The 12,234-nt window shown below is 34.0% G+C and overlaps 1 protein-coding gene across 2 annotated transcripts; it reads right to left on the minus strand.

The window, feature by feature from the left end:
• Positions 1 to 562: 562 nt before the first annotated feature.
• On the minus strand, positions 563 to 7,786 carry LOC18437423 (beta-glucosidase 12). Of its 2 annotated transcripts, none has more exons than XR_016047841.1 (13): positions 7,584 to 7,786; positions 7,364 to 7,433; positions 6,974 to 7,032; positions 6,789 to 6,864; positions 6,132 to 6,209; positions 5,940 to 6,027; positions 5,304 to 5,556; positions 4,823 to 4,934; positions 4,508 to 4,728; positions 3,615 to 3,646; positions 3,400 to 3,502; positions 2,707 to 2,815; positions 563 to 1,023 (listed from the first exon to the last, which is right to left on the minus strand). XR_016047841.1 is itself a non-coding variant. In XM_006847633.4 (13 exons), exons 1-13 carry the CDS (start codon positions 7,719 to 7,721, stop codon positions 813 to 815), a joined length of 1,554 nt encoding a protein of 517 aa, XP_006847696.1. In that variant the 5' UTR covers positions 7,722 to 7,786; the 3' UTR covers positions 563 to 812. The 2 variants fall into 2 exon arrangements, 1 of the variants encoding a protein (XP_006847696.1); XM_006847633.4 differs by having other exon boundaries at positions 4,823 to 4,938.
• Between the last annotated feature and the right edge of the window lie 4,448 nt (positions 7,787 to 12,234).

Genomic DNA, 12,234 nt, shown 5'->3' on the forward strand with positions numbered 1-12,234 from the left:
GTGATATGTACGTATTCCTAGGTAGTAGATACAAGGATCTATGCATGTTCTTGCTTAAAAAGAAAAAGTGGCTTTGAAATTCAACATCTCTTCTACTTGAACATTTGTAGATAAATGTGAATTGTGGATGTTGGGTTAAAGGATCCAATGCCACGATAGGGTTACGAGTGTACCCAATTAACTAAGGAAAACCTTTATATAAGGTTGTAATTTTATTTGTAGAAATAAAGTCACAGTAATCTACACTATCCATTTTATTTGAACGGTGTAGATTGGATATTATCTCAAAAGATATGCTACATATCAACATTGTCTTAAAAGATATGTCAATTCTACACCATCTTGATAGAACAAACAGTATAAAGTATCGCAACCATATTTCCACAAATAAGGTTGCAACCTCATATAAACTGCACCCATTAACTAAAGAGTTGAACGACTTGATTGTTCTAAAGTTAAAGTGTACCCAATTAACTAAAGAAAGTCACTTATCTTTGATACAAGTAGGTCACAATTTCTCTTGATCATGACTGGGATTGTACTACTGACCATGCTTAGGGTCAAAATAAAGTTTTCTCAATCTTTGATATACATTCCAAGCTGTCAGTTTTCACATCGGACAACGATAGCATATTGTGACCTTTGAAGCAAAAGTAAATTGCCTTATCATATACAATCTCTTAACTAAACGAAGAACAAATTCACACTATGATTTTCGATTACCCCCTCTCTCCTCTCTCAATGCCATGAGAAATCAGTTCTGATGTAGGGTATTGAATAAAAAAAATCGAATCCAATATAACATATGCTTGCTACATAGTGTTAATGAGGTCGGCTTCCTCGAGGCTTGTGGTTTTCTCTCTCAAGAACCTCGAAAAGAAACGAGCTGAGAGCTTCGGAAGTCTCCTCAAATTGTTCTTGTAATCAACATAATAAAGGCCAAAGCGCAAGCTATAACCATCTTCCCATTCGAAGTTGTCCAAGAGGGACCAAAAGAAGTATCCCTTCACTCTCACTCCTCGCCTGGAAAGCAGAAGTACCATCGTAAATATCTCGTGATTGTGACCCAAAAGTTTGATCCATGATTCGAAATGAGTATCAAAACGACTGGCTTCCCGAGCCGATCAAGAAAAGAATGATTTTTTCTCAACCAAGTGGACACAATTTTGGGATTAAAAAAAATTCACACAATTTTTTTTAATTTTCTTTGAAAATTTTAATTTTTTTTTTATCATCGTTATCATCCAAGCTTTATCTCAACTATTTGGAAGCCAACTACACGAATCTTGTTCCACACTCTGCTCAGCATATAATATTGGATTAAGATTCATTATAAAGATGTGGTAAAAATTTTATGCTAGCTGCTAACCTAACACAATCTTCTTCCTTTCTCATTTGAGCTTGGGATCAGCAATGGCATAGTTTATCAAGATTCCATTTGGAGATAAGTTGTTGAACATTTTATCCTTTCCTTTTCATCTAATATAAGAAACTATTAAAATGCATGGTCATGAATTGGAAAAGGTTAAAATGTTTAATAATTAACAAACTAGGTGTATCATGGTAAAGTTTTCGTTGTTTTATATTTGAGAATTTTAAAAAAATATGCCTAACTTGTCATTACAGCTGGGTGGACAAAGTGGAGATGTTCAACCGCGCCGCATATCAATAATGCTAAAGGGCAAGTTCTATAGAACAACTGGCTTTGTTCTATGGGGTAGAATGTTAGGCGGTCAAAAAATAATATACCCATAAAATGAGTGTAGCAGATATGAGGATGTTGAGATGGATGAGTGGTAAGACCAGAAGTGATAAAATTTGAAATAATCACATTTGAAAAAATATAGGTATGGCACCAATAGGTAATGAGATGAGAGAGAATAGACTTAGGTGGGCTAGTCATGTGTAGCGCTGACCCAATACAACACCTATTAAGATGTACGATTTAGTTCAAGTGGAAGGCTAAAAAACGACAAAAGGCAGGCTAAAAAAGATGTGGTTGGAAGCAGTAAGAAAATATATAAAAACTTATGGCGTCAATGAGGGTACGATCCTTAATAGAGCAAAATGGTAGACCATGATTCTTGTAGCTGGCCCCAATTAGTTGGGAAAATGCTTTAACGATGATAATGCCTAACTTGTCTACAAATTAACATTTTATCCATTTTCAACTATTCATATTCATGATCATGTGTATTTTGATGAGTCTTTTGAAATTAACTAAAAAGAAATGGTTGAAATGTTAAATAATTTCTTAGGTGTGTTTTGGTATAAAAGTAAATTGTTTTTTATCGAAATACACCGAAGAGATAAACTCTTCAATATTTTATCCATTTATTTTTATTTAATTTTAAAAAGGCATAAAACTACACATGATTTCATAATAGTAGAAAATGGCGAAAATATTAAATAGTTGATAAATTTAGTGTTCGATAAATTTCCCAAAAATATATCAAAGAGGAAAACTTCAAAAATCCATTCAAAACCAACTTTGGTCAAAAGTCAAAACATTAAAAAGCTAAATTATAATATTTTAAAACCACCTTTGGTCAAAATATTAAATGAACAATTTTTCTTTTTGAACAGATTAATGGACAAAATTCATCCAATCTCTCTGAAATTGTTCTTTTTGAATGGATTAATGGACAAAATTCTCTCTCTCTGTGTGTCTAAAATACACAATATAATGGCTAATGTTGGTCATACCTGATGGCTTCTCGGATATGCAAGAGATGGTTATAGTGGCAGTCTTTCCTAATTGTATCTTGAAGAGATTCCTCTAAGGGCTTGGTCCCATTGTCATATTCATCCACCCCTGCAGAAATAATTATTTTAAGAAAAAATGCTTTATGCATTGGTGGATGCATAACTACATTCGCAGCCCCTCAGGCATCACACGTCCATCTTAAAGATATTGAGTGATGGTCCTTCCAAAAGATATATAAATCAACCGTCTAATTTTATTTCTTTTCAAAAAATTATCATTTTTAGTTTTAAAATTTATTTTTTATATATACACTAAAAAGATTAAGTCCAAAATCCATCTCAAAAACGGATTATAAGCGGGGATGCATATCTACAAGAGTCCTAGGACTCATAAAACCGTTTCCTTAATTTAATTCATTAAAGAATAGTTCTTGGGAAAAATAACCATTTAAAGTACGTATATTTAAAATATTTTAGAGTTATCAATGGTTTGTCTCCGGCCGCCCCATCTGACGGCTAAGGCTCTAATAATGACTACCTTTTTTTCATAAACAATTTTATTGTCGAATTTTGGTATTGAAATTATGTTCTCTTGTATTGAAATATTTATCATACAATGATTTTGAAATAATTATTTTAAAGTGCTCAGCATATACAAAAATGCACATTAATGAATTAGTTAATTTCATTTACCATTTTCGGTGATGTAGATCGTCGGATTGTTGTACCTCTCCTTAATGTAAACCAAGAGGTCTTTGATACCTGGTGGATACACAAATAACCAAGTGGAGGCACCCTACAATACAAATATATTTAAAAAATCAATCTAATATGTATGAATACAATTTGGAAGTGACGAAATGGCAAAAAAAAAAAAAAAATGTGAATAACACAAATATGGTGTGTACCTGTGGCCCAATAGGAATGCCATTCCGCATCCCTGCACATAGTTAAAAATAATAATTATTGAAAAATTTCAAATAAATGATGGGTTTGTATTAGATAAGAATGTTTAGCTTTGGTTAACAAAAGTCAAAAACACTTTAGCCATTTAATGTAAAGAAGGGGGATATATTATAGTTTCTGTTATGGAAAGATCTTCTTGGGACGGTTAATAGCACATCTTTTAGCTGCCTAATTCTATATCCAACAGTTGCCTAATTTCATATTTGATGGTTCAAAGTGATTATGGCCCCCTTGTATCAACGTAAACCGTCTTATTTTGTGTTTTCCATAAATGATTATTATTGTTTGTTTTCTGATTAAAAGTCAGTTTCCTTCACCAGTCATTTTTCTTTACTCCTCTTTTGTGGCAAAATACATACCACATGTATTCTACACAATGTTTAAAAACCCATAATCAAGTTTTGGATAACCCACTAAATATACTGATCTAGATTGGTTGGATCGGGCATCTAGATCAAACGAACAAGTGAAAATCTGTTTACAAAAATTGAGGAGATTCAAGAGCGCGGAAGCCTTGGTCGCCCACCCACTGTATTCGATCCAAATTGATGATTGGCCATACAGTCCTAGAAATGGTGGCAAAGGGCTGGGCAGCTCAGCTCAGCCGGGCTTAGCCCAGGTCTAGGCCAGCATAAGTGCCTGATGGAAATGGCCATATCATTGCCTGGCCAAGCTGCTCTTGGCATGGAACTGCCAAATCTGAAGTAAACGTGTGGCTCAGCCTAGCCCTTCCAACCAGTCGGGCTAGGCCTGGCCCAATCCTAGCGCATTGCCAACCCTAGATTCATCCCCCCATGTGTGCATGGCTAACAGTCTCAATATTTTGGAATTGTACCTGTTCGATCCACATGAATGTCATTTGAGTAGCTGACAGCTTTCGAGAAGCTCGAATATGGAATATCAGATGCATAGTGTGTTGTGTAGTAATTAATCCCAATAAAATCGAATGATCCTCTCAAATTATGAGATTGATTTTCTGTAAATCTGGGCAGCCTTTCCCCAACATAAGTTCTCATGGAAAAGGGGTAATCACCTCTTGTTATAGGATCTAGGGCCCTATCACAAAACATTGACATCAAATTATTAAATTTGTTTTGGCACAATAAAGGAACATATTAAGAAATCAAATTGATACATAATGGATTCTAACCATCCAAGCATGAAATCAACAGCTCTATATGCAGCCTCATGGTCTCCATTGGTGTTTGAGTAGGGCAGATACCAATGGGCTGATAGAGAAATACCAATGACTCCTTTTTGTGCTGCCTTGTAAAAAAAAAGCATTGGATTAGGTACAAATCCTTGTGTTGTAAAACATATTGAGATCCTAATAAGGAGAGAGAAGAAAAATGAATTTAAGCTCTTAAAATAATGGGTACCATCATCAATCAAATAGGCAATCTATGGTCAATATTAGAGCAGGAAATGATCTAGAGCATTTGTGAGATCCATATCATTTTATTTTTTTTTTAAATTGATTCAAAAGATGATTTGAAAGCTCTGGGGTGAAACAAAACCCCTAACTTGGTGTCTCAACCAAAAGAATAATGTACAATTTAGTCCCATGAGACCACTTCTTCTTTTTCCAATAAAGAAATCAAAATAAAAAAGAAAAGAAATCAAAATCTTACTTCATATTTGTCTTTGTATAGGCTAAAGGCAGCAGCATGAGCAAGAAGCATGTTATGTGCAACTTGATAAGGCTCGGTGGCTGAATTTCCTTGGGTACAGTTTCCTAATGAAGGTGAACAATGAGCAGGGGCTGATATACCTAGATCATATCCTCTCACACTATAAGTCCATGGCTCATTCACAGTAACCCAATATTTCACTCTATCACCAAATTCTTGGAAGCAAATGTTGGCATAGTCCTCAAAATCCACACTGCATATATTTATCATCACCAAAGAAAATGTTAATTAAAGAATGCGTAGAGAGAATAAATTCAATTGTGTCCTATAAAACTATTCACAATTGGTGCAAGAAGGTCCCAATTTCCCCTAGCTGTCGAATGTGAAAACCAACAGCTTCAAGCGTCCTAAAAAGTACGAGAAAATTATTTTTAGGTTGTTTGTTATGTTGAGCAGGTATTTCCTGGGGTTCAAAAATTACTCTTGGCTAGGTTTTGCCTGAGGGAGCAAATGTACATTTTTCACTTGTGTGAGCAAGAATATTTTCGGAAAATGATTATATAGTAAATTTCTCATTGTTTTTCGAAATTTTATAGTAAAACTTGTTGGGCAAAAATTAATTGGTAGAAAACATACACAATTTTAGAACTCAAGAATCCTCCATACTCATCCTCGAGATATTGAGGTAAATCCCAATGGAACAGTGTCACCAAAGGCATCATCCCTGCAAATTATTAATCAAAAACCATACCATTTGATAATCAAGTAATAACAGAAAAAAAGAAAAAATCTTAAGAAAGAAATTAGATAAAGACTCAATGGAGATACCGTTGTCAATCAACTCATTGATGAGGTTGTTGTAGTGTTTGATGCCCTCCTTGCTGACCCCTCCTCTCAATTTTCCCTCTAATCAGTAAATTTGAAGCATTTAGTACAAATTAATAAGTTCATATGATGGCCTCAAAATTTAGTCCTTGCATCTTATTTTGATATTTTAAAATTTTAGCATAAAGCAAGAAGAAATAAATAGCTTTTAACATTTCGTTTATAGAAATGTCAAGTTAATCACTTTGGAGTGTGAAATATGAAATGCTAATAAAATTCTAAAATCTATTTGAAAATAATCAGCTAATTCTTAACTTAGATTTTGCTGTCCAAACTCCAAACAGCGAACGGTGTACATTCAATTTTGGGTAGTTATTTTTTCTAGGCTCATGGAGTTTGTGTTTGATTTTTTTTCTCTTTTTTTTTCTTTTTTTGAGTTTGTCTCCAGATCGCAGAGGATACACACCCAAAATTTTGGGTCCTAAAATTGCCCTTGGTTTTTGCCCGATGGAGCAAATGAACAGTTTGCTCCTTCAGGAGCAAAAGACCATTTGGCTTTTTTTTTTTTTTTTTGTTATAAATTAGAAAGCCAACAGAGAAATAAGAGAAAGATCCATATCAAAAAAATAAATAATTAAAAGAAACAACGATAATTTTTACTTGGTAGGATCCTAGTCCATGATATAGAGAAGCGATATGCATCCAACCCCATTTCTTTCCCCAATTGTATATCCTCCTGCATAAATTTTGTAAAGCCAATAAACATCAAATAGTTAAACAAATAATTAAAATTAACACTAAAAATAAACATAAATTAAAATTTAAAAATTCAAAATGCACCCAACCTTATACCGATGATAGGAATCTACAGCCATGTCTCCATTGTTTCCCCCATCAATCTTATCTGCGCACCATAATCACAATTTATTTTCCAATTCATTCATCAAAACATTTTTAATTTACCTTATTAAAAAGTTAAAAAAAAGTTTGCTTGAAAAAGTAAAAAAAAAAAAAAAAAGAAGTTGGTCTGTTTTGTTAAATCCTATATTTTAAGCTCAAATTAAGGAAAGTCCCCAACTAAAATTGGCAGAGATCCCTCTCCAAATCTTAACTGAAATTTACCAAATTCCCAGCTAAATTTGGCCGAGATTCAGCCCCGAAGATCAGGTGAAATAAAATAGATTCCAAGCAAAAATTTCACCCAAAAAAAAAAACAAATTCTTATTAAAAATTACCTGGAAATTTATGTGTGAAAGTGTCCCAAATACTAGGCCCTTTACCATCTTCCGTCGCCCCTCCTTCAATCTTAACCAAAAAAAAACCAACAGAAAAGGAGAGAGAGAGAGAGAGAGAGAGAGAGAGAGAGAGAGAGAGAGAGAGAGCAAAAGAATATGAAAATAAAGAATTTGGGTGGAACCAAAAATTAAATTAAAACCCACATAGCTAGAAAATTACCTGATAAGCTGAAGTTCCTGCCCCAAAAATGAAGTCTTCAGGGAAATCTCTCTTTTCCAATGCTTTTGCTTGCCCTAATCCTGCAAACAAAACAATCAACACTTGGAGAAGTCTAAACGTGGCTTCAATTGCTTTCATCTTGGTGCAAACAATGGAAGTGGTTCAAGATTCCTCAATATTCTAACTTCAAAGAGTTGGTATATGCAGGCTTTTTCCTTTTTCTTTTTTCCTTTTATGTTGGGTGAATAATGCTGGTTCTTTTTGCATTTTGCTGCTCATTTGACCACTCAAATTTATTAAAATTGGGTGGGGCCTAATAATTGTGGAGAGATCTTTTTACTTTATTTTCTCATATATTTAAATACTTTATTTAAATTAAAATTCAAACATAATAGCAATTATAAAGTATTTGTAAATATTTATATTATTTGCCCCATTGAGAAAAAATATGTACTCTAGAATCAAGTAGCCTACATTTAAATAAATTATTTGGCCAACTTTTAATGGGGAGTAGGATCGGAGTTGGATCGACTCTCTATAGGAATTTGGAAGTATTTTTCTATGATTTGTTTTCTCAATTTGGATGGATTGTTCTGCACTTTTCACCCAAAGTTATTCAAATTTTCATTTTCTTTTGTTCTTCTTGTTTGGTTTTAGTGTTGGAAAACATGGACTCGGGTCGGGGCACAAGCCTGCTATGGGAAGTCGTGGAGGCAAGTCCCGGGTCGGCCCTTGCTGCCGTTTAATGCATAACAAAATTTTAGAAAGGGTAATAGTCAGACACAAGTGATTTCCCAAGGCTCAAGAATCGCCCGGTTCCCCTATAGTGAACCAACTCGTTCTATTCGACGCGGTCGCTTTTGAGATTGGAAATCTCTAGACCCAGGGTCCTCTAATCTCAAGTCTACCTGGTTGTTAAAGTGAGGGTGAAACCCTCAATTTAGAGAGAGAAAAGGTTGGGTTTGGTGGGGATAGGTGTAAGTTTTTTTTTTTTTTAAGGGGGAATCAGTGGAGATCAAAGGACCCACCTATTTTATTAATAAAGAGACGTACATGTGTGCAGAATATAAGATCCATGAAAGCCCTACTCTTTTAAAAGAAAAATCGTTTCATGTGGACTAGACCGCATTTCTACAATATGCAGTCCAGACGTATAAAGCATCCATCTTAAAGATAGATGCAAATAGGTGGTCCATCTAAAAAACAAGTGTAACTAACGGTCTAAATATTTTTTAAATATAATTATTATTTCTAGTTTTCAATTATTATTTTTTTCATATTCATGATCTCCGTTTTACTCCACCGATTATATATTCTCCAAAAATTAGGATCAAACTATATTTAAAAAATACATTTATTGTCGAGCCTAAATTTTTACAATATGCAGCTGGCATCCTAGAAACTGTGTCCTTTAAAAAAAATAATCATATTTCTATTGATTCACAATTATTTAAAAAAAGAGGAAAAAAAAAGAGGGGTAGGTATAAGTCATGGTCTACATAAGATAATTTGTCATTTTTAAAGGGTGTGGTATAAATGAGGTTGGGGCCCTGAACAATTAAAGAAAGGCTGACCTTCAAATTCTATCAAAAGATGTTGTTTTAGTATTAGAAATCTTTGTGATGACTTGAAAATGTATTTTCATATCTAATAATAAAAAGTTAAAGCTTTAAAAATAATGTAGACCAAGCAGATTTATGAAAGCTTGAAATCTTAAAAATTGACAATCCAAAAAAATGTATTATTTCCTAGATTTAAAATCTATTTTCTCAAACGTCCACAAATCTTGAGGTCGAGATGATCGATTTGATAAATTTCTGAGGTGCTGAATGGGTAGAGCTTTCACAATCAATTAGGCTCATGCCTTTGCACAATTCTGTCTCCTTTTATGACAAATGTGAAGCAGATCTATACCTCACCTCGCTTTCCATATTTAACTTACATGCCCCCTAAGTTTTTGTCCAAGATTTTATGCATTTACTTGTTGTTTTTAGTGCCAAAGTGCCTATCAACTAATGCACCTCTTTCTCTCCCCAATATCAAGCTATGGGTTATTCATCTTTCTCTATGATCTATCCCTCCTAATGCCATGTAGGAGTATCTCTCTCTCTCTCATTATCCATTTTCCTTTATCTCCCTAGAGTTGGATATGTGCCAATTATTACCATGTAGACATTAAAGGCATATCAATAAAAGAAAACATGACTAAAATGTGCAAAATAACTTCAAAAATTCAGCTAGCTGCTTGAATCAACCGATTTAGAAATAGATTCTTACTTTGTAAAATACATATCACACAATTGCCTTTTTTAATTATTTAGTTAACAAATATTCAAACTACCTCTATTTTGGTATTGGCTCTCGAAGCAAGAATGGACATTTCAATTACTCAAGTGATATAACTTGAATATCGAAAAAAATCTTGTGTTGTAAATGATAATGCAAGAACTAAAACATAACACACACATACCACAAAAGATATAAGGATTCATTTTAAAGAGGCTATATCCATGGACATGATAAATTGAAATTCACCACACTTATAAGAGTTACATCATAAATTATAGATACAAATTTATCTCTCTAAGCCTTGAAAAATTCATTTGAGCAACCTTTTCAGACCGGCTCTTTCGTCTAACATCACCCACTGAGAAGAGATACTTGAGAGTAACTAATACTTGCTCTCACTGAAAGGGGAAACGACCCAAAATCTCTATATGAACTCTTCACTACAAGAAACTACCATCTCCCTTTGAAGGAGGTATTATCGTAGTGTTTCTCATGGAAAGCTCATTTCTCCCTATTGCTGGCATTGCTTCTCTCACTAGAGGAAGCCACCGAACGTATATGGTGACTCCAAATTAGGAACACAAATGTTTTCCTTTCCCATAGGAAATATCTCCATCCAATTTCATGAGAAAACTCTGTAGGGTTATCGAGAGCCCCCAGCATGCATAACTGAGAATCCCAAATAACGGGATCCACCCAAGATCATATACATGATAGGCTAAATACAAAGTAGATGAATACAATTATAAGTTGAATGTAAGAAATAAAGCAAACTTAAAAAAACACACCACAACAACACATGATTTATGTGGTTTATCCCGTAGGGCTACATCCACAGCTTCAGCAGCTAGAAATCCACTATATAATGAAGATTATAGTTTTGGTTTACAAGAGATATACCGCTCTCTAAACATCGGTAGAAAACCATCAATGACCGTTCCTTCTAAACCTGCTCTCTCGATCGAGCAACACTGTCGATCAATACGTTCTTTTCCATCACAATACTGCTACCGAAAAGATAATTTTGAGTGCAACCGAAAGATTAATACCTTCTTTCCCACCGCAATACTACTACTGTAAAGATAACATTGAGAACAACCGAAAGATTTTCTCTCTCTAGAAGTGGAAGCGTTACCAATCCAAAACTCATAGGAATACTGTCTCTCTCTTTCAGAAGTCATGTCTCTCTCTCTCTCTTGGATACCAATCTCCATCTTTGGAGATCCATTCCCATAAACCCCAAAAAGGTGACCCTCAAAAGGATGTGTATTATACTTTATTTAACTCCCTTATATAGAGATCACTTTTTTGCTTCCCAAAATATTTTTTTTTTTTTTACGATAATACCCTTAATCTTTTAAAATAAAATATGGGTATGGCGATTCGGCTATCACCAAACCCAACAAATTCCTCTCGAGTCTAGACTTGGGAGAAATCTCAATTCGAAGTTTAGACCAACAATCTCCTTTTGCAGTCTACCGTGATTATGAGTTTTGTAGCTTAAATGACTTTTAAAATAGTGATTTAACGGCCTTGATTCTTTATTAGGATTGTAGGGCATTGTGCCAAGAACATTTTCAACAACTTTCATGAGAAAACTCCCTAAGATTAGAGAGAAACCTCTATCTAAAGTCAAGAATGTCAATACGTTTGATATATAGTGCTTATTGCTTAACCCAACAATGGCTGAGAGCCTTAACATAATAAGTATAACTTATAGAAAGTGGGTCAAATCAAGTCCAGATGACTTCAAATTATAAGTATAAGCATATGATACCTTAGGTTAAATTCCCAAGTTTCATCTAAACTTTCATCTCAACCTGAAAATGCATCAAACAGCATTCAAACCTTTTGAAATTTGTATGGTAGACTCATAATGCCCTATGTTAGCGTTCCCCATAGTTTTACATTGATCCAAGATGGTATGATTTTGGATCGGCAGTCAATCGATTAAGGCATGCTTTGACTGAAAACCATTTCAAAAGGATAGCAAATAACATCAAACATTATGAAATCAGATTACAAGCTTATAATACCCTAAATGACTATCTATAAATCCTTATCTCATTCTGAAATAACCATTTCACAATATCTCCAAACCATTTCATGTCTCTAAAGTCTGTTTCCACCGCTGATTATAAAATTTGTAGCTCAATAAATGGTATAAATCTTATGAATATGTGAATACTTGAAAATGGCTGATATGGATGTTTGAAATCCAAATTTTTTTTGACAAAATATATTGGTCAAGGTTTAAGGTTTTCCATGGCCAAAATTGCAATTCTAGATGAGTTTTGAGGCGAGGCTTTAATTTTTCCCATAAGGCCTAAGCCTTATTTTAACTTTTCCTTCTAACATTAAC

Source organism: Amborella trichopoda, chromosome 13 (assembly GCF_054954075.1).
Source record: "Amborella trichopoda isolate Santa Cruz 75 chromosome 13, AtrichopodaSantaCruz75HAP2 v2.0, whole genome shotgun sequence".
NCBI classification, from domain to species: Eukaryota; Viridiplantae; Streptophyta; class Magnoliopsida; order Amborellales; family Amborellaceae; genus Amborella; species Amborella trichopoda.

What these genes read in the sequence shown, in the direction of transcription:
- LOC18437423 (XM_006847633.4), bottom strand. Translation starts at nt 7,721, where the DNA reads ATGAAAGCAATTGAAGCCACGTTTAGACTTCTCCAAGTGTTGATTGTT. An exon ending in TTTCACACATAAATTTCCAG is followed by an intron (nt 7,033 to 7,363) that starts GTAATTTTTAAT and finishes TATGGTGCGCAG; the next exon opens with ATAAGATTGATGGGGGAAAC. An exon ending in GCATTCCTATTGGGCCACAG is followed by an intron (nt 3,503 to 3,614) that starts GTACACACCATA and finishes TTTGTATTGTAG; the next exon opens with GGTGCCTCCACTTGGTTATT.